General features: G+C 35.8%; 1 protein-coding gene across 1 annotated transcript in view; it reads left to right on the forward strand.

The window, feature by feature from the left end:
* VPS50 (VPS50 subunit of EARP/GARPII complex) overlaps window positions 1-21,868 on the forward strand; it is a 96,036-nt gene that overhangs the window by 52,768 nt on the left and 21,400 nt on the right. Inside the window, exons 19-22 of the mRNA XM_075082843.1 lie at window positions 7,274-7,392; window positions 8,677-8,783; window positions 16,688-16,809; window positions 20,800-20,880. Coding sequence (XP_074938944.1) covers window positions 7,274-7,392; window positions 8,677-8,783; window positions 16,688-16,809; window positions 20,800-20,880 — 429 coding nt within the window. The remainder of the gene's footprint in view (window positions 1-7,273; window positions 7,393-8,676; window positions 8,784-16,687; window positions 16,810-20,799; window positions 20,881-21,868) is intronic.

Raw genomic sequence — 21,868 nt, forward strand, 5'->3', positions numbered from 1 at the left:
AACCCCTGGAAAAAATACTAATTTAAGTTGGCTTTCTTTATGGAAGTAATTTTGTCATTTTAGGACTGGCTTTCTGGCTTCTTAAGAAAGTGTGGGTTGCTCTTCTTTTGTATTTGTTCACACCTATGTGATTTCCCATGGGTTATCTGACATTTGTTAGGCAGTTTCTAATTACAATTTAAATGCTAGGGACCCTCGTTTTATGGTGGGATCTGCTATAAATCTGAACAATAACTTTGTGTATTTTTTTTTTTTCAGAATTCTGTGAAAATCTAGCAGTGGTCAGATATGTTCTACTTTAAAACTTTGTACCATTCTCTCAAATGCTGTATTAGCATATTTTTGTTAAAACTTTTGCTCTTGTTTATCCCTTTGAATAATGTTTCCTTGGGCTTTTTTTGTGGTAAGGTTGAGTTTGTTTATTTTTGTTTAAGGTTAATTAATCTAGCTTATCACACTAATGGCTTTCTGGTTTTCAGCTTCATCTTTCTTGGTTTCATTGTGGAACTTCAATTGCAAAGCAGCTTGATCTGTATCTTGCACACCTGGGTGTGATGCTGCAGTGTCTTTCCTTCTGTGTCACTTGAAGAGAAAATACAGTTGATTGGCGTAAAATATTGTTGCCTTGTGCTTAAAGGAAGCTGCTGGAGACCCAGTTTCCTCATGGTAGTTCTTCCCCTGTCAAGTAATACAGCAGAACGTGTGTCCTGCCTTTCACTTCAGGAAACTGAGGAGTTGCATGGCTATAACTGTTAGTCTTAGACTTAGGCTCCAAGTGAGCGTGTTAAGCAAAGATAAATGCACTGCAGGGCATGGTGAAATCTGCAGAATTCCATGGTACTTTGTTGAAACCCACTCTGAAACAAAGCTTTTGGGAATCTAGGAAGCCATGTGGTAGATAGATATTTGCTAAAATGATCCTTAGGGAAGTAAGGATTAATGATGATACAAATAGTACTTTTGGGGTTGGCAAAATGAAAGCTCCCTCTGCTGAAGAGTTCATTTCAGACTTTTGTATATGTCTGTGTGTAGTTTTGGTTTTAAAAATATTTTTCTGAAGAAAAAAGACTAGAAAATGAACTTCAGGGTTTTGGGTTTTTTGTTTGTTTTGTTTTGTTTTCCTAAGACAGCTTTCTTCTGAAGGTTTGACTCTGTAACAAAGGTATGGAACTATCAATGACCTGTACTGTGAGTGCAGAAATACATCTCAGATATTGCAGGATGTTTTTTGCTGCCATTTGCATGTAGAATAATTAGGAAACTATGAAAATATTTTCCGAAGATGATACTAAATGCAGCTACTGAGACTGGATAATATCTCAAAAAAAAAGACGAATTGCTGGAACATTATTTCAATCTCTTCCGATTCCATGCAGGTTGCTGCTAGAAAATGAGTTGGGTACACTGTCCCCATATTTTTGTGCAGTGACTTATACTTACTCTTCTAGAAAGCTATAATTGTCTTAATTTCTTGACTGTGGATATGTTGCGGAATTCTTTCTGTCTGCACACTTGTATGAGATGTGAAAACTTTATGCACAAGTTAACTGAGCTGCTTCATTCTTTCCAGTTTTTACATTTTTATCCTTAAGAATCTGTTTCTTCTAGCTCCAGTTAAATTTAAATGACATCGACTTCCTCTGCGCAAAGTTTTTGCTTCTATAATCATGAAATCATTTGATGAAAAAATTAGGTAGCAAATGCTGATTAACATGTTGGAGATACTGTTTTGTTGGCTTTTGCCAGCCTGAAGCATCATACTGCTGCCAAGCAGACTGCTATCAGTAATACTCTCTTCTGCCTTCAGTTGTATATATTTTTTTTCCCTTTTTCTCCAATGATGAACCTATTCAGAGAAGTAATAGAGCTTAAAAGCAAAAGCAAAAAAAAGAAAAAAGCTTTAGCTTTCTGTACAGATGTAGTGTTTCAAGTACAAATTCCGCATGCAGTGATAGTTACACAGGAATTGTCATATTATGTGAGACCAGTGGTGGTTCTCTTACAGCCATCCCGCTTTGGGTAGTGGCCATCACAGTCTCTGCATGCCTGTGAGAGGTAATTGGTCCTGCAAGTCTTACTGGGACACTTTGTAACTTGCATGAGTTACAAAACGTAAATGTATGGAATGGTTTTCCTCTATTTCTTCCAGAATTCTCTTGAGAAAAAGGTAAAGAATCCACCCCCACCCCAGAAACTTGTTCTTTATTGCAACAGAGTAATATTTTTATCGAGGAAGTTATCTGTTATCTTTGTTGCCTTATTACCATAGGGAGTCAATTAATTCGACCATCTAATCATCCTGGGTAAAAGTGTCTTTTTATTCTGAATTTGTCTCTAGTCATTGGAAAAAGTATCTGTATGTAAGGCTTACTGTTTTTACACTGGTTGTTCACTGCTCTCTATTTTTGAAGGTATGTGAGGCTCATTCCCAGCCAGAGCTGAAGCTGTTAAGACAGTAAGCATTAGTTTGTTAGTAAAGGATTGCCTCATGCTTTGCACATAGGTGCAGCTATCGCTGCAAGCACCATGGTGGAGATGGGGGTCTAGTAAATCACTGTCAGGACACAGGATGCCTTCTCTGGTGGGGCTGGGAGCGGCTGCCTCAGCAGTTCAGCAGTGAACCAGTCTTGGTGAAACAGGCTGGAGAGAGTCCTGATCCCATGAATTACCAGTACAGTGACGTGTTACACGTGTAGCAAAGTCCATGTTGTGGTTTCCCTGTCTTTAATTTTGAACAGTGTCCCATTTTGTAGGCTTGCACATTGTCAGGGACTTTCAGGGCTGGCTGCGCTGTTCTCTTTTTCAAAGCTGTGTGCCAATTTAGTGTTCTTTATTAGTGAAACCTTAATATATTTTAAATTGATAAAATCTGATTTTGTGCCTGGTGAAGAACTGTAATGAATTTTGGCTTTCTTCTGACACCAGGGGGACAGAATGTTCTGTGTGGAAAAAGTGAAATGCCAATTATATGATTTATTATGCATTTTTCTTGTGAAATATAGGTTAGATTTACAGTCATTCATATTATAGTCTTTTTTAACCTTAATGTAGTGGTATTGGGAGAACTTAAGAATAGTTTATAGAACTTTTTTTTTTTAAACTAAAATGTAAAGTTCTGTTTGCTCAGTGTAAGTTAAAATTGATTATGGAGGGTGATGCTTTTGATTTTTCTTCTCTCCTTGTGGAAATCTGTTGTGGTGAATATTTTCTTTGTTTGACATGTTTTTAGCAATGCTGTATATAAATAGTTTTATTCCATGTAATAACTTGCATTTAATGCATTGGAAGATGGGAACTAACTGCTCTTAATATTGGAAGATGTTATGTAAATCTGAAGATCTGTACTGAGAGTGAATTGAACTGAGGGTGTTCAACGATACTAAGAAGGCACTTACTTGGTTTTTATCAATGTATTTGGCTGTTAACTTGGTCACTGGAATGATAAAATCCTTTCCAAAATCTTGGTGAGCCAGAGAAGTATTATGCACACTTACACAGAGAACTGAGGCACAGGACAGGTTAATTAACCTGTAAGTACATCTTGTCAGTTGTACAGGACATCTAACCTGGCTGGTATTTGAGCCAAGATTTCTTGTGACCCAAGCAAGTGACTTGTGACCATCCTACCTTCCCTTTTCACGTTTTTCATCTCCTCTCTCCACTACCAGCTGTTCCAAAGTGCTTACACATACAAAGAACTCTTATTTAAAAAAAAAATTATACCAATTTGGTTATCCTTTACATAGGAACAGATATATCTTGCTTAGGTCATGTGGGATGAAATTCCTACAAAGGTTTTGTATTTCAGTTTCTTGACTGACCAGTTAAGTTGGAGGCATGTTTTAGCACTTGAAGTTATTTCATATGGAGGTCACAAAATTTTGTTTCCAGTGAACGCAGACAAGTTTCTAGATATTTCAAGCAAGAGCATGACAAAAACATAAGCAATTCATTTACTTGTCAAATGTTCTGTAGGATGGTAAGAACTGTCAGGATTTCTTCTGAGAATTTTGAAGTCTTTTTTAACTGCTGAGTTTTTGCAGTTCTGGACAACTGAAAATGGGCCTCTGGATCCAGTCACTTCAGCTCTATGTCTTGAGCTTCAGTGAGATGCTTTATGTCCCTTTCTGAAGCTGCCTAAAATATCTCTGTTGCGATACGGTTGATTTGGACAGTTTTGTAACACTGTTAAGCTTTGGTGAATCATACCACTGTCCTATGGGTTTGTTTGGGCTGATTGCCTAAACTTGTGAACTGATTACTGCTACAAGATACCTGAATTCCTTTTAGCACTTTAAAATTTTACTGCAGACTGTGCATATTCAAAATGGATTTATAAGGTCTCTTCAGGCTGAGGTCACTGTTTAATAGTTGTGAATTACTTACTATATTTAATGGAATAAAAATATCTGTATTTTAAGGTATAATTTTTCCAGCTCATGAATAGCATTAGATTGAGGAGACTTAATGAAGTATTTTTCCATGTAAAAACAAAAAAAATTCTTAAAACTCTCTTTATGATGTTAAGACAGTGAATATGTCAACTGTCAGATTCATATATCGATATGAATTGTAGTTAACAATTCGTAGTCAATTTATCTTTTTACTGTCACTGGATTTGAATTGAATTGGCATGTCATTTATTACATATTAACGCATAATAAGTGGTGGTAGTTCTCCATGCTAATGTCCCAGCCAAGTTAGTTAAACTGTGACTCTCTTTGTCCTTAGTCAAGCCTGAATTCAGCTCATTTTTTCATTTTTAAATAAACTGAGCTGCTTTCATTATAGCTTTCCTTTGTCTGAAATGTTCATGAGGCAGAAATTTTGCCTGCAAATACTAATGATTAGAACATTTCTTTTTAGTCTGTGTCTCCTACTGCGTTTTTTCTCTGAGCTGTTTTTGCTTTGTATTTGTTTGTACTGTGAGTTTCTCGCTTTTATAATAGACTGCTTTCATAGTGCTAGGCTTTAAAAACCTCTGTAGCTTGGGGCTGGAGCCAGGAGTTGCCGTGCGTGACTGAAAAGATGTATTTCTTAGTGCATTTTGGATGATTGAGAGACTGGCATTACCTTAGCATACCTTGCTTGGTTTTCCCCTCTGGAGAGTGGTCGTATTTGTTAAAAACCTGCCGTTTTTTAAGGATCCTGGAACTGGATTGTCTTTATCATATGTGAAATTATTGACTGCTTGGATAAAATGACTTCAGAGCCGTGTACATGTTAAGGAAAAGTTAAAAGGAAAAGTATTGTGGTCTCTCTTCAAGTGCAAGTGCATTCTGGAGCCTGATGAATATGCTTAATGCTGTGATAGTTGTGTAGGTATTCAGGAAAAAGGGTCATCAAGTACTGTTTTCTAATCTTTTCTGGGTTAAGAAATTCACCTTGTGAAAAAATTTATTTCATTATTTATGAAGTGTCCAAAGCACCTATACTACAGAGCAACCTAGAACACTTGAAAAAGAAATTGACATAAAATACTGCTTTTATTTGGAGTGTAAAAAAATGGCACATTTCAGATGTGTTTTTTTTTTTTTTTAAAAAATCCCAATTGTACACTTTTAATATGTGTGGCTTCATAATTATAAAAAGCTTTTATTATCTGTGTGTGTGAACAGTATTTCTCCACATAACTCATACTCTAGCAATAATAATACTTGTCTGCAATGGAAATCCTATATTGTGTTATTTATCCTGTAGCCTGTGTTGCTCGGTTTTTCCAGACATCACTTCTTAGGCTCAAGCCTTCCATTCTTGAATTGAAAATAATTTTCTTGCAAACTTTGAAATGAAATTCAACAATTGCACAGAGGGAAGCAGTTTCAAAAAATTAAAAATGGAGCTAGGTGTTTGGAGGCAGTAGTTGTCTGTAACAACTTAAGCTTCTTATTTTTCTAAACATGCAGTTAACATAAAATATTGTTGCTCAGTATAAGAAGTCATGTCTCAAGGCAGGTATACATAGTTAATTTATCTACACATTCACATTTTTCGTAGAGTTATTCTGGAATAATTTGTCACATTTGTGACAAATGAAGCAAATGGTGCGTAAGGCACCTTCCATCAAAGAGTTGTTGTTTCACTGATAATAAGATAAATATTTCAAATATCGGGAACTTGTGCCTTTAACTAGATAAAGGATGCTGTATGTTTCAAATCAAAACCAAGAACCAGCACACACAAATAAATTAAAGTATGCCCCAAACACCTAATGAAGTTTTCTGAGAAACCAAAGGGGGGGGGGAATACTTTTAAACTAGCCCCCACTGATTTATTCCACTGGTACAGTTGATTTATATCATTGGAGTGTTTCTTAGAATAATATAGTGTGCTGTGGTTTTGGCTTTTGTTGTAGTTCTTATTTTCCTCTGTGAGGGAAAGGTACATCAATTTGGGTTGCAGAATCCTGTTACTTGCTTGCACTTTTTCTTTTGTTCTGTGTATAGTACGAAGTTTGTATGTATAAAACATACAGATATATACAAAGTTACTCTTCTTGCTGTTGAATTACTGAGAAAAAAATTGCATGGTAACAGTAACCATGATAAATATGGCTACTATTATATTTTTGTATTGTATATAATACAATATACTATTATATTATTGTAGTAGCATTTGACTGCTTAGTGTGGTCTTGAAATATTTATGCTTAGTCAAAAGCGAATTGGTCTCTAAAACGTTAAGTGATTGAAAGATTCTCTACTAGAAATGTCTTTTAGAGTGTTCTAAAATCAACTTTACAGACAACTGCCAAATTGGGTTTTTGGTGGTGGGTTTTTTTTTAAATAAATACAATGTAAGTGTTTTTGTGAAGCAATAGTTTAGTCCTTCTTTCATTAATAATTAAGGATTGTGTGGTGCCAGGTTTTTTTGGCTTATTGCCACCATTTGGATACATTTTAAGGTTTTATTACTGTTTTTTTTCAGACAGTAAAGTAAAAAATAAAAGCCCAGATATGTAGGTACTTGATACAGCAACAAGAAATCAAAAAAAATTACCAGTAGCTGGGAGAAATAGTGTGATGCAAATATTTACTCCTAATGAACATCTGAGAATAGAAGTTTGTTTAGAAATGCACTTAAAAATGGCTTTGTATAATTTGCCTGCTGCATTTTTAGTGAACGTTGTCAGCAGCCTTTCAACCAGCAAAGTTATTTGTATCCTGATTGAGGTAAAAGCCAAGAAGTGACCAAAATGCCACGTTAAATGAGTGACAATATTATAAGGAAAATAATAGCAGTCCACTTATTCTTATTTATTTATTTATAACAGTATGAATCAGATGAACAAGAGAAAAGTGCATATCAAGAGTATGATAGCGACAGTGATGTTCCTGAAGAGCTGAAAAGAGATTATGTGGATGAGCAGACAGGAGATGCCCCTGTGAAAAGGTAAGTAGATTGTGTGAGTCCTTGGTCCGTTTATATGCTTTTCATCTCAGTGATCTAATTAGTTCATTTTCTGTTTAATATATACTCTGCGATAATGGAATAATAATCAAAAAGTCTTTATGCTACCTGCACAGTTAGAATGGCTCAGCACTTAGATGTCCAGAAGGGGGAGGAATGTTACTGTCTATCATTATTGCAGAAGGAAACCTTGGAAAGCAAGATTTTGAAGGAGGATAAAGGCTCTCTGAAGTAGGTAGTGGAAAACTGAGTAGCAAGCATTAGGTGTTAACGGAAGGGTCTTCTACAACTGTTGTTGTGCATACGTATAATTTCTGTGATGTCAAAACCAGCTGTTTGCAGACAAATGGCTTGAGGCTTGGGCTTCTGCTTTTGCAGAGCAAAACTAAACTTTTACCAATTAAAAAAAAATAATTTAAAATCTTCCATACCTTGAAGGCAGTCATATGGAATTTTAGATTATCTTTTTCTTTAAGAATACACACACATATATACACATGAATATGGACATTATATTTTGATTGATAGATATAAAAATTATTTAATTTCTATTTATTCGTATAAATAAAAGCCAACTCTGTAGCTCTTAAAAGGATCTGAAACACAAATTTCTGTCTAGGACACTGAGCTACTTAGATGTCCGTTCAGCCTTTGTGAAGCAGGCTAACATTATTTGTATCTAGAGGATTGCAGGAGTACTAGAAAGCCATCACTTGGGTCAAGGAGGAAGAATGTTTTTCTACAAAAGACCTCATTATGATAAAACATTGTTAGCATGAGTCCAACTCCCTGCTTCTTTCAGGATTAAAACTTACGAAAAATTTACTGTATTTTTAGTTTTGTCTTCCTCAAAATTGTTTCCATTTCCAGATAGCCCTTTTCAGCTGTAGCTTACTAGTCTGCCCTGTTCTGTTGTGAGTTGCGTTGTTTTCATTTTCTTTACTTCATAAACTATGAAAGTGAGTCAGAGTTGGTAAAAAGATTGCTGAGGCCAGGCAGAGGCCTGCAGAACTCAAGCCTTGGGCGACAACTCAGAAACTTCTTTCTCTAGCACAGTTTTGTGTAAATTAGTCCAGGCTTCTCACTTTAAATGTTAGAATCCTAACCCAGATATGCTTTGGCATAAATAAAATGCTGCACTGGAAGACATACTGTCATGTGAAAGTAGAGGGGAGAAAGGATTTCTTTTCTACTAAATTTTATTTGTATGTCCTTGAATGTAATAAGCAGTCACATTTGGTGTATTTTGTTTTGTTTTCTTTAAAGTGTTTCTCGAGAAACTCTGAGGAGCAGAAAGAGATCAGATTATAATCTTAATAAAGTGAATGCACCTATCCTAACAAACACTACGCTGAATGTAATAAGGCTTGTTGGTATGTAGAACGATTGTAGTTTTTTATGTGACTTATTTTAATGCAAACCTATGGATTATAGAAAATATGTTAAATGTATTTTAAGGCTTTCAAAAATATACCTAGTTGGGCTCTATTTCCACTCTTTGAAAATGTTAATAAAATAGAAATTAAGCATTAAACCAAAATATTTTCAATTAAATAGACAAATTTGGTTCTATCTTGTGAGTTATTTTTACTTTGAAAATTTATCTGCATGCATATATTGATTTTAACCAATAATGGTAGATTATTTGCCTAAAATACTGAATGCCCCAAAACAGTGGAGGTAGAAAGGAAATAGATTAATGTTTTATGTTACTAATATGTCTTGGTGTATTAAATGCTTCATTTTAGAGTAGTATAGTTACAAAAGAAGAACATAAAGATTGGAGGTGTCTTGCCCTTTCATTACTCAAATTCTCACAACCAGAGTAAGTATATTTGATACGTGGTAGACAACTAGAAGATAAATGCCCTCCCATACTGGTAATTTCAGTAACTGGAATGCATCCTAGTAATCCCTGGGGAGTTTAGGGAATCTCTGTCCTTGGAGGTGATCAAGATGCGACTGGACAATCCCCTGAGCAACCTCATCTCCTTAGACCTGCTCTGAGCAGGAGATTGCACTAGATGATCTCCAGAGGTCCATTCTAGCCAAAAGTTTTCTATGAAAACACTCCCCTCTAGTTCCAGGTGTAATGGGGTGATTTTTTGGTGATCGTGACTTCCATTTGGTTATCTAGATAATTGTACAATAGAAATTTTCTGCTGCTGATTTTCATTTTATTTATAGAGAATGGGAAGTAACTACCCAAATTTATCAGGTTAGGCAGAAGAGAGAGTTCTGTACATGTTAAATTAATGAAGTTTGTCTTCAATGATTATGTGCTTCGAAACGATTGTGGTACTTCAGAGTAAACTGTTTTTAAAGAGAGTAGTCTGACACCTGGTTAGTACTTTTTTCTGTCTTAGAGGGCAGCATATAAATTAGAAATTAATTTTCTAAACCTTTTTTGAATTTTTTTCTCCTCTTGGAGTATCTACAGTATAGACCAGAACTGAGATTATTCTGTCATAACTTTTCTGGTATTGATCTGTGAGTTAGGTTGGAGAGGTTTGTTTCCTACCTTCTAGAATAAAGTTTTGCTCTAAGAAAAGTTAGCATTAAATCTAGAAATCACACATGGCACTTTCACACAAACCACTCAGTCTTCCTCCAGCCTCTGCCCCTGCCCTCCTGCCCTGACACAGTGTAAGAGTAGGTGGAGCTGTAGTTCTAGTTTTCCAGTTTTACCTAAGGAGTCTTTGTATTTGTGGATTCTGGCCATAACCCCAAACTTAAACATCTGCAAAGCTTACATATATGCTTCTTCCCTCTTCTGGAATTACATTTAAATTTCAATATTTCTGCTATTGGGAGTGGTTTACATTTTTCCTGTAATGATTGATAGTAGTGTTATTTGGAACATGGAATCTGAAAGGGACCTCCTGCAGCCCCTGCTACAGGAAGACATGTCATTTAGTACTGCCTGTAAATACACTTGTTTTGAAGTCCAGCCTAAGAATACTTCTGTTTTGTTCCCACCACACTGATACAAATTCTATTCCAGAAGTTGTATCACCTTCATGGTTTAAAAAAAAAAAAAATGAAAATTATCCACCTATTTTCTGCACCCTTGATCTTATGCCAAAATAAACTTTTTGGTTTAACAGATTGTCTTGTTCTTTGATGCATACTGCCCTGCTGTTTTTACAGGAAGCAATTCTATTTCTTCTCAGTCTTTGATTTGCTAAAGTAAATGTGCCACGCTTTTTGTATCCTCTGTATTTATCCACCAAAAGCCAAAGTTCTTACCAGTTCTTTTTCTATTCTTGCTGTAGACTTACCAAAATCATGTGCCATACTTTGGATGAAATGTCTCACTACATTGTATCTGTTGTGTTGCAGCACCCTGGTCACAAGTTGCCTCCCTTTCTCTCCTCTTTGGATTTCTCTCCTCTTTGGATTTCTCTCCTCTTTGGATTTCTCTCCTCTTTGGATTTCTCTCCTCTTTGGATTTCTCTCCTCTTTGGATTTCTCTCCTCTTTGGATTTCTCTCCTCTTTGGATTTCTCTCCTCTTTGGATTTCTCTCCTCTTTGGATTTCTCTCCTCTTTGGATTTCTCTCCTCTTTGGATTTCTCTCCTCTTTGGATTTCTCTCCTCTTTGGATTTCTCTCCTCTTTGGATTTCTCACAGCTTCCTTGTACAGGCAGTTCAGTCCATCTGTAATAAGCTTGAACAGCCAGCATGTCCTTCACTTTCCCAGTTTTTTCTAAGGGATGAGCTGCTAGTTTATAGTAGAAAGATGCATGTTTTCAATTAATTGGTCCCCAAATGCATGCCTTTACATTTTATACTACTCTTATTTTGGTGCCAGTCATTAATGAAAATATCAAAGAGGAGGCCAGTTGCTGTGAACTCCACTAGCACCTTTTCCAGATACCTCCCTTTTCAACACACTCCATTCTGTCTTCTCTTTTATTAAACCCTTACTCATTTAAAAACCTCTAGCTTCTCTTGTTTACTGTGCAATATTGTTAAATTAGTACTTCGACTAAATCATAATTTTGCCTCCATCTTTCTGCTTCTGTCACTTCCATACTTTCTTCAAAACTTGAAGTCCTGCATCTTACATATTAAAGCAGTGGATCGGTAGTTGCTTGTATGACTGTCTTCCCTCTTCTTGAATATGTTTTTCTTTGCTGTTTTTCAGTTGTACCGGTACAACCCATGCCTTGACTGCTTATTGCACATATAGGTTATTACACTGATTACCATACTGATGTTTTCATGGCCATTTTTTATTATGTCCTGATTTCTTTGCTCCTGTAGCTTGACTGTTTTAAGGTCTTTTCCAGCTCATTCTCAGTGTAGCTGAAAGTGGCCAGTTCAGTTCTGTTAGTCGTTCAGTTCTGTTAGTCATCCTGTTCTGCTTCTCATTTTATTCCCTATCAGTATAATTTTCCAAAATGAAAACCAAGACAAACTATTCATTCTTGCTTTTGGGCTGTCTTGTTTGTCTACAGTTTCTGTACTGTCATGTCCCCCCAGTTTGGTTTGCTTTTGTTAGTCTTCTGTAATTGGAAAACTGATTTTTATTATCTTTGGAAAATTTCGTTTTGGAAAGACTTTTGGTACCTCTAGCTCTTAATGTAACTTCCTGAGCGAATAGGTCTGTGTTTCCTCTTTGTCCTTGTCCTAATCATTCTGTCCTTCTAGTTTCTTTGGAGTTTCTCATGTTTCTAATATGCAATGACCCCGCCTTACTTCACCTTAGTTTGTATCTTTTTTGAGGAATACCTGCCATTTGATATCATAAATGAAATTGGGGTTTTTTGCACAGTGTTTCTGTTAGATGTAAACTGCATATTACACCTCTGCCATGGAAGTTGAAAATGCCTTCATCTTTTGTCATGACTTTTGGCCTTAGCATACAAATATTTCATTCACTTATTCCAGAAAGCATCCCCAGGGACATCTCACGCATTTCTTTAACGAAAGGTTAATGGCAACAGAAGAAGAAACAAGTAAGATACCACCATTTAGCCAGACTGTATGATTTATTAATTTTTCTTCCCTTCTTGTCTCCCCTCTTGTCTTTTAAATCATCCCTGTAAAACATGAAGATAAGCACGTTGTTAATGGGTGGATTTGGCTGGGTGTGATCCTAGGTTGTAGGAGATCCAGGTTTGATCCAGTCCCTTAGATCATCCCTCTGCAGACAGGAATGCCATGGAGTGTGCCCCTCTCAACAGCAGTCTCTGCTAATGCCATGGAAGGCTCCAGTTTGTCTCGCACTGTCTCGGATTTTTGGCTAGGGAAATGCGATGGTACTTGACACCAATTTCAAGAAGTATAACCGAGACGATCGTCTAGCATCCCTTCGTTATCAATGGAGAACTGTAGGTAACTCCAGAAGATGATAGAGTTTGTTGGCTATCCTGGATATCTTTGCCTGCATGTCATCGCATAGATATCTTAGCACTTTTCTTCTGGAGCAGCTTGCCCTCTGCACAGATCTAGGCAACCAGTGTGGGCTAAGGGTCTAGTTTTGAGATGAAGTTGGACAGAGTGAATTGCATAGGCAAAAGCAGCAGTGTGGTGCCTCAAAAAATAAGCAGGGGCCTAACATAGTACAGGGGACATTATAGATATGTCCTATCTACAGAAAGCCTGTACTCTTTTAAAGTTCTGTTCCTTGAAAATAGGGCTCTGTTTTGAGAGGCACTTGTTTTGGTAGCAGTAATGTGAGTACTTCAACAGTTTTTGTCCCTGCTACGTTTTGCCACTGGTATTCCTGCCTCCTGTGAGTTGTATCAGCATGACTTTTGGCAGATCTAGATCTGCTCCCTGACCTTAGTTTAAAAAAAAAAAAAATCATAAAGGAAACTAGGTTTAAAAAGGGAAGTCTGGAGTGAGATAAAGATGTGGATTTGAATTGCCCAATCAAGTAGCAGAAATTGTTGCCTAACTTTTTTAGGAAGGGATGTTATGCCAGTAGTAGTACTCACTGAATGGGTATAACAGTACTCATAACCAATTTGTACTATTTCTGTGTGCTTTATGCTTTGTTTTATTCATCTAGTCTCCAGACTAAGTGTAGCTTAATATGTATAAACTACATAAATGAGTTGCTATGTATAACTGAAGTGAGAGTTGCTATAACTTCATCTAATTTGAATTTCAAGTGAGCAGTTCAATTTATCTGGTTTTCCCTCAAGTTTATAAGCCAGGTAATTATTTCTCTGTTTCCAGGATAAAGTAGCTGTTAGATTAATTTATGATGTTAATTTTTTCGTATAAAGCATGTTGACTTAAAATGTAAAGGAAGAATGAACCAGTGTTAAATCTGTATGGAATATTTTGACCTAGGTTCTATACAGCAACAAGAATAATTAATGATTATGCCATCATATATATTGTTTGGGTGATTTCTTATTTTAATTAACATAATTCTGAAATAAGGAATACCCATTAAACTATTTCTTATGTTGGGGTTTTCTAATCCCTTTTTTTGCCTCATTTTTGCTTTTTTGTGAATGGGTTTTGGGAGGAAACTCTTAGATTTTTCATGGTTTAAAACCAATTAACTTTTAAGAAAATAATGGTTATGACACATCTCGGCAGAAATCTTGTAGCTGAAGTAAATGATTGGTCACATAGCACAGAACCTCATGGAACTTAAGAAAACCCAAATCACAGAGTCTTTCAAAATGTTATAATTACAATGGGCGTTTCACTTCTTCTTTCAAAGTGGCATTTTAGCTCCTAATGTATGCTATAGGAAGTTGCATGTTAGGAATTGTGGGACTCCCTAGGAAATGATTTTACTAATGACTATAGATATACTAAAACTCAAATATGTATTATTTGGTAGGTTGTGTGTCTATTTACCTTTGTGGTTTTAGTGACCAGCTTTATATAGATTAGTCTGATAGAGAGTACTCTCTACTTACTGTCTTTAAGTACAAAAGAAGTGTTGGAAATAACACTTCAGAACAAACCTGGCAAATGTTCAGCATTTTTAGCTGTTAATGGAGAGCCCCTAGAAAGTCAAGCTACTCGGAGTTGTTGAAACTGAGTGGTGTTTTCAAGTATTTCTGGAAGTTTCTAGCATGACATGGTTTGGGGCTATTAGTGCTATTTGGAAATGTTCTCTTACACCCATTTTCACCCAAATTCGGGACTTTAGTGTGACTAGGTAACAATGTATAGAAGTTAATACAGTTGGCCTCCTATTAGAGCAGCTAGGAGGAAATGTTCTTGGAACTCTTGTTGTGTCAAGAGGCTGAGTGATGTAGTAATAGAGAAATGTTCTTGGCATCGGAAGATTTTTATAGGGACAATACTTGGGCAGTGTACAGCCCTTTGGAAAAGCGTAAGATACTGCCCGAGAGATTACCTTGAATATTCATGCCAACTGCACAGATATTTGGAAATCTAACTGTCCAGAATTCAACACACATCACCCTTACATAGTGTGTGGGCTGCAGGGAGTTTAAAAATGTGTTTGTTACAGGGTGAGTGGAAAAAGTCAGCCTGTGGCAATACAGAATATTCAGATAGCACATATGGAGGTGACAGCTGCCTTGATTAGGGTACCATCCTATCCCAAATATCTGAAAATTTCCATATTGGACTGTGCTAGATATAGCTGCATTTGATTTTCCCTTTTGGAAGACAAATAGAATTGTTTTAGTCTGCTTTTCAGTTTGTTCATAATGCTGTAGATCAAAACATTGATAATTAAACAGAATTAACAGTTGGGCTAAACTGCCAAATATTAAGTATTGCAACCTGTGTCAAATCTCCAAAAAATAACAAAATCTATGCTTTGTGTTTTAGCAAACTGGGACATAAATGCATAGTCTAAGCTAGATAGAAACCTGGAAAGTAGCAATGCCAGGTTATTGCTTGATTCTTACCATACTGCTATATCATCTTACCATGTACGTAGCTGTATCATGTATTTGTTAATGTTACCTTTACTGAACTACACAAGTAATTGCTTAAAAAAATTCAGATAACTCCCCCTGCTACTAGTAGCTAAATTTGTTTCTTTGTTACTCAGTTTCTCTGTATAAAACATTTTCTGTATTGATTAGTAAATTACTTTGCTGGGCACAGCATTAACTTGAAAAACAGTGTGGCTGACTGCAGGAAAAATAAATTATTTTAGCACCTTCATGTAATTTTTTCCACCCTGTCACATCAAAACATGTCTGGAGTATGACAATCTTAAGAGGTCTGCTATATCGTGTGTGCTGGGTAGGCTGCATTTATGTTCTGGTTAAAAAATTGCTGTCTGTTAGTATAATAAACCAAAGCTTATTATATATTCTTTATGTTTTTAAGATGCTAATAGGGCAAACAGTATGTAAGTTTTGAGCTAGTTAGTGGGATGTAAGGTACCTACAATACTGGGGTTTTCATTAAGTATGCTTCTTGTGTGACCCCATGAAAAGAGCCATGCCGTATGCTGGAAAACAAAATAACTAAAAACTATAGGCCCTGTGAACTAGAACTGTAGAGAAAAATTTATTTGAGTCCAAATCCTATGATCAGTTTGATAGAGCTAACATATAGATGAAAGTTCTGAGTTTTTTTTTTTAAATTCTTTAATTTTTAATTTCCCAAGTCAAATGCACAACAGCAGAGAACAGGAAAGACGAGAAGGAATTATTCTGCTCCCTGGATATGACAGGGTCCCAGCATCCTCCTCTCCTGTCAGTCTATCCTTCTAGAAACATTGCAAACATACATCTTAAAACTATTTGGGTTTCTTGCCCAAGGCTAAAAAGGAAGAGAGCAGGAAATGCTATGTTGCTGATGTGAAACTCATTATTCCTGGAGCTTTTGGATTAAATCCAATCTTGGGCATATCATTTTTATACTGTGGTTTTCTATTGCCTGAAAAGTATTCATATATGCATATATAAACACATACAAATTCATAAAATCTTCAGTGGCTCTATGTATCCTTTGCTGGAGACTACTTTAGGGGATTATTATTTTTTGGCTAAATGAAGCTGAAACTTGTAGGGGATCCAAAGTTGTATATTTCAAATTTGGTACCAGAAGGTCAGGAATGGTTCAAGACATTTTGATATGGATTAACATCCAAATTTGGAGAAGTCTTGAGGCATTTGTGGTGTCCTAGTCATCATATTTAGCTTTGTTTTAAAACACCCCAATCTCTGAAGTATTACTAAGTTGTTCTTAATCAATATTCAAGGCTAAATTATAAACTTCTTATAAAGCTGGTTTTGAGTTTGTCAAACTCAGTGCTGTTTTTGTAGTACTTATGCTGAGGAAACTGATCTTCTGTATTTAATTTTTAAGGGAAATACATGCAGATGATGAATATTCTGAAACCAATTGCTTTTGATGTGATCCACTTCATGTCCCAGCTCTTCGATTACTATCTGTATGCAGTCTATACGTTTTTTGGCCGAAATGACACGGTAGGTAGAAGCATTATTCATTTCCAAGTATCATCATACACACAGACTGAGAATACAGAGATCCCTTTACTTAGAATACTACCTAATATGTAATCCCCAGAAAAATTAGTGGCAACAGAATGGATTTGAATGCAGGAATAAGAAAAGGCTGATTAGATCAATAAGGGGAATAAGCACTGGGAGCATCCTTATCACTGGACATGAATCCTTTTATGTTTTGAATAGATTCTGTATACTTTTTGCAGCAGTATTTTGAAAGGGAGGAAAGACAGCATGAAAAACCTAAAAGTAGGGGCAGAAAGTGGGGAGCAAAGGACCGTTCTGTAAAAGGAGGGAGGTGAATTGGAGCCTAGAAAGTATGAGTTGATTTAATTTTCCTATATGTATTTCTCTAACTTTGATAAGAATAGCAAAAGGAAGAAGAGAAGGGGTCCATGAAAGTTAAGTAGTAACTCAGGTTTCAGAGGTTTGAAATACCCTTTTTCAGATCTAGTATTCTTCTGTCAATCTAATTGCATTAATGAAAACAGGTTTTTTTGAGTGATCTTGTAATTGAAACAAATGCTTGTCAGCAATATCTGTACTTAACATAGATCAACTTTCAACAGAATTGTCTTAAAATATTTATGAAAAGCTGTGTGTAAAAATATTTCTCCTCTCTTGGCCCCTAAATTACTCCACAAGTAATAATATCATGGGGTTCCAAATTCGTCATCATCTGTTGGCAAACTGTAATGGATTTTCAGACTCAACATGTGGTTCTAAATGGTTTTGAGCTGTTCTCTTTGGCAGGATAAATGTATTTGCAATTTGTTTGTGTTTAGAAGATGGGTGGGTTTGTGGTGGTTTTTTGTTTGTGGGTTTCTTTTTTGTTAAGATGATTGATTTCCATTGGCTTAGTCAACTGCTCTGGTATTCACATTGCATTTTTATTTTTTTGCACCTCCCATTTGTGTTTTTTAAAGCCCATACTGAGTTCCTCACTCTCTACTTCTAACAGAAAACAGCACAGTGCTAGGCAGGTAAACATTATACCAGATGGGTGGTAAAATTGTGATGTTTTTGTCGTATGCCTAATTTTTGTTTTGACAGATGATTTTCCATGGGAAACATAATGCTTACAAAGGGTCTATGAATGTAGTAAACCCTCTTGTAATGCTGCTTAAATGTCCTCACTCCCCATAGTGTTTATAAACCTTTAGAAAGCAGAGATGGATGATGGTATGTGATTTAGACCACTGAGAGTGTTCCTGTTTTATTTACAAAGTAGCATCTTATGGGATTCTTACAAGTATGCTGGCAATATAACTTCCTTATGTGGTTGAAATTCCTTGTGAATGTTGTGCTTATGTTGTATGTGTGAGTTAGTACACACATAAGGAGAGTGATTAATTGTATAGAGTTCATTGCCAGTTCAGTGAAAACCGAGGATTTAAAATATACTTGTTGAGTTCTGTGTCCGGTCACGATGCTAAGTCATTGCCCTTTCCAGACCTTTTTAGAATTATTATCCTATGTAGTCAGTATTTGGCTTTCTTCACTGCCAAAAGTTGCACACCATTGTAACCAGAATTGCTCTTTCAAAACCTCTTTAATTTGTGGGATGCAAGTTAAGGCTGCATCAATCTCAAATTATGGAGCGACCGAACATGAAATTGAAAGGAATTGCCTATATTTAATATCTACTCACTAAGGTGTAAGACATTCACCAACATGCCACAGAATAGTCTTCCTTAGCGGAATAAAGAATAAAGTATAGAGGTGAGTTGTAATTTTTTTTCTAAAGACATAATAATTTGTAAACCAATGGCCATTTTATGGAAAAAACTTAATTTTATTTTTCTTTTAACTATAAGAGGTTATGTAGAATTGGTGATGAGTAAAATTACTCTGTGGATTGTCTAATGTTCTGCTTACTAGCCGTACTAGGTCATCAATTTGTGGAATTTAGGTATCTACCAGTTTGCATATAGAAATAGAAAAAACTTCCGTGAAGTAAAGCGGTTATACTGATGAGTGACATGTTCTGTGTGAAGTCATGACCTTCTGTCCCTGTGGAAAAACATTGAGCAACAATCTTTTGGGGACCATTTTGTTTGTTTGTTGTAGGTTTTTCCCCCCTTATACATATGGCTGCACAATTCTGGCTTCAGGCTGTAACTGATTGCCTGATAAACGTGGAGTTTATCAGTTTCCCTGCTCTAGGTGTCCCTGCTCAAGCAGGGGAGTTGGCCAAGATGACCTCCAGAGGTCCTTTCCAACCCCCACCATTCTGTGATTCTGGGAGTTCTTGATATGTAAAGTTTTATGGAAATTTAAGTTTGTTTTTACATTTCCTTTTCATATATGTTTCAAATGCGAAATTGTTATTTTTTAGAAAGACAGACATCATGACAGAGTAAGTAAGTGAAAGTTACTGATAGCTATTGAAAATTAGTAATTGCAAGGCAGAAGGAGAAAGAATTAGTGGAAGATCTCATGATGTGTAGTTTTGATGGTGCAGGTGCAAATTTCTTAAAATGAAATTTAGTGGCTGAAACTTGCAAATACTTTTTAAATATGTATATTTTTTTCCTTTATGCAGGATATTTTTTCTGGTTGTTCTTACCTTAACAGGGAGAATAGCCAGTCTTGAATTTGCAGTCCTTACAGCCATGTCTTGAAACACTACTATATGATGTTGAGGAGGAAAAAAAGAGAATTCAGGGTGTGTTTTTTAAAGGGGAAAAAGTTACTTTCTTTTTCACTCATACACCTGCAAAATCAAAGGCAGTTTGGAACTGATACTTCTACAGTAAAAATGTGAAGAAAAACACAAATTTTTTTTGTAAAAAAGCTTACTTCATCTGCAGAAAAACAAAGGCATGAACACTTCTTTTTATCAAATGTGGACATTAGGATAGTGATTTATGTCTCCTAGACCAGGTTCTAGATTTCAGCAGAGTGTACTTCCAGTAGGAACTCAGCTCAGATGTAAATTTTCATTAATATATAGGAGGATTGGGGCAGATGGATATTTTAAGTCAGAAGCGTTAGGTGCAGTAAATGGGGACCTAAACTACACCTTTTTGTATTTAAAAGGAGCAGATGGGATGATATGAGCTTGAACACTTCCTTCCCTGATTTAGTGCATTGAAAGGAGGTCTAATAATATAGTGTACAACACTGTTCTATTATTCAGTAAATTGCCTTTTGGTGTGAATCACATACCAGGACTGTGTTCAAATACTTGCAGATTCTTGACGTAAATGTGCGTTTCTTAGCTGTCCCTTTTCCACTTCCTTTGTTGTGTTAGTTCTTTTTTTTTTTTTTAATTGGAAGTAGAAGATAAGTAGCTACATTAATTACGCATGTCAAATCAGACCCTCAGCTGGTATAATTCACTGCATTTACCAGGGAATCAGTGTAGCTGTATTGATTTATCCCAGCTGAACATCTGCCCCATAATAATTCTGAGCCGTGAACATGAAGATGGCACATTTCTCAGGTAGATCTTTACAAGCATTGAGTAATAAGGACTGTTTTATAAAGATCAGTGGATATAATTTTACATATGCAAGTTAGATATTTAATTAGGAATTACAAGAAATTGGTCTTGAGAAGTCAAGATCATTTGGCTTGGGTGTGGTGTGCGTGCAAGTCTCAGTGGGGGCATCGTGGTGCACCATTGCCCAAATAAGTAAGAAAATCCAGCGTCCTGCACCCAAATACAGTATTACAACAATAAAAGATAGTGATAGTTTATTGGTATGAATGGTAAGCTGTCATCTTCATGAAAGGTCCTCGGGTCGTTCTTCACACCAGTGCAGTGTTGAGTGCCATGACCTCTGTTGATTTTCTTTTCATTTCGTATGGATGCAATTATGTACTAAAACTTGAATGTAAGTAAATTGTAGCTAGTGTTTACAAACTGAAGTTCTGCTGTATCACTGTAAAATTTAAACCAATGGGTTTTTCTTTCTGAACTTAAATAGAATGTATTTCTTCCAGTTTGAATCAACAGGACTGGGCCTCAGTAGCAGCAGATTACGCACCACACTGAACAGAATCCAGGAGAGTCTGATTGATCTGGTGAGTTACTGGATTTTGTTAATGCTCAGTGAAATAGAGGTCTGTGCAGTTGAATAGAGGTCTGTGTAGGAAATATAGGAATTTTATTTCATTGTGGCTTTCTGTTTTTTATCTCTTTTCATATTCAGTGTCTTTAATGACAAAGGCTTAGTTTCATGGCGTATCATGGGGTAGATATCATTATTGTATGAAATCACTTGTTTCTAATACACAACAAAACTAATTTAATAGCTTTTGCTAGATGTAACAACAAAATTATGGATTTAAATCTTAATTATATGAACCGTAATATATTATAAGATAGGCATTCCAGTATTATCCTTATTAAATAAGACGTTTTATAAAAAAACCCCAACACAGTAGATGACTCTCTTTTTTCAGTAAAAGAATAGCAAACAGTAAGCTGTCCTGAAGATCATTCACCTTACAAGATAATAGAAGTAGTATACCAAGTCCTTTGTTAAGTAATTTCTGAATTGTGGGGAACTTTCCCTCATCTATTTTATAAATTATATCCCATTGGCCACTTCGTGAGTTATGTGCAAAATATGAAAAGTAAATATGGTGTTTGTGTCATACTGGTAGTAGATTACTGTCCTTCACATCACATTACAAAGGGTAAAAAGGAGACTTCAGGTAGATTTTGTGGATTCAACTGAGTAGTAGAGTTTATAAAGAAATACTGCTAAGAACTATCAAAAAATGGAAATTTGTAGTTCTTTTTTTCCACATAAATATAAAACACTTGAAATATTATGAAGAAATTTCCTGAGAGTATCATAAATGGCTTGTATTGTAGTTAATACCACGGAAGCTGTAGGAAGGATTTATTTTTGAAGGCTTCTGCCTTTGAAAGAAGTGGAAGACAGATAATCTATTCTGACTTTCACAAGGATTTGGCGCTCCACAGACTTATACTTTATGCCTTTTTAATACCTTGAAGTATTATATCAAATCCTAAACTGTTCTTTCAGAGAAGCTTCTTAAA

This window comes from Phalacrocorax aristotelis, chromosome 2, assembly GCF_949628215.1.
Source record: "Phalacrocorax aristotelis chromosome 2, bGulAri2.1, whole genome shotgun sequence".
NCBI classification, from domain to species: Eukaryota; Metazoa; Chordata; class Aves; order Suliformes; family Phalacrocoracidae; genus Phalacrocorax; species Phalacrocorax aristotelis.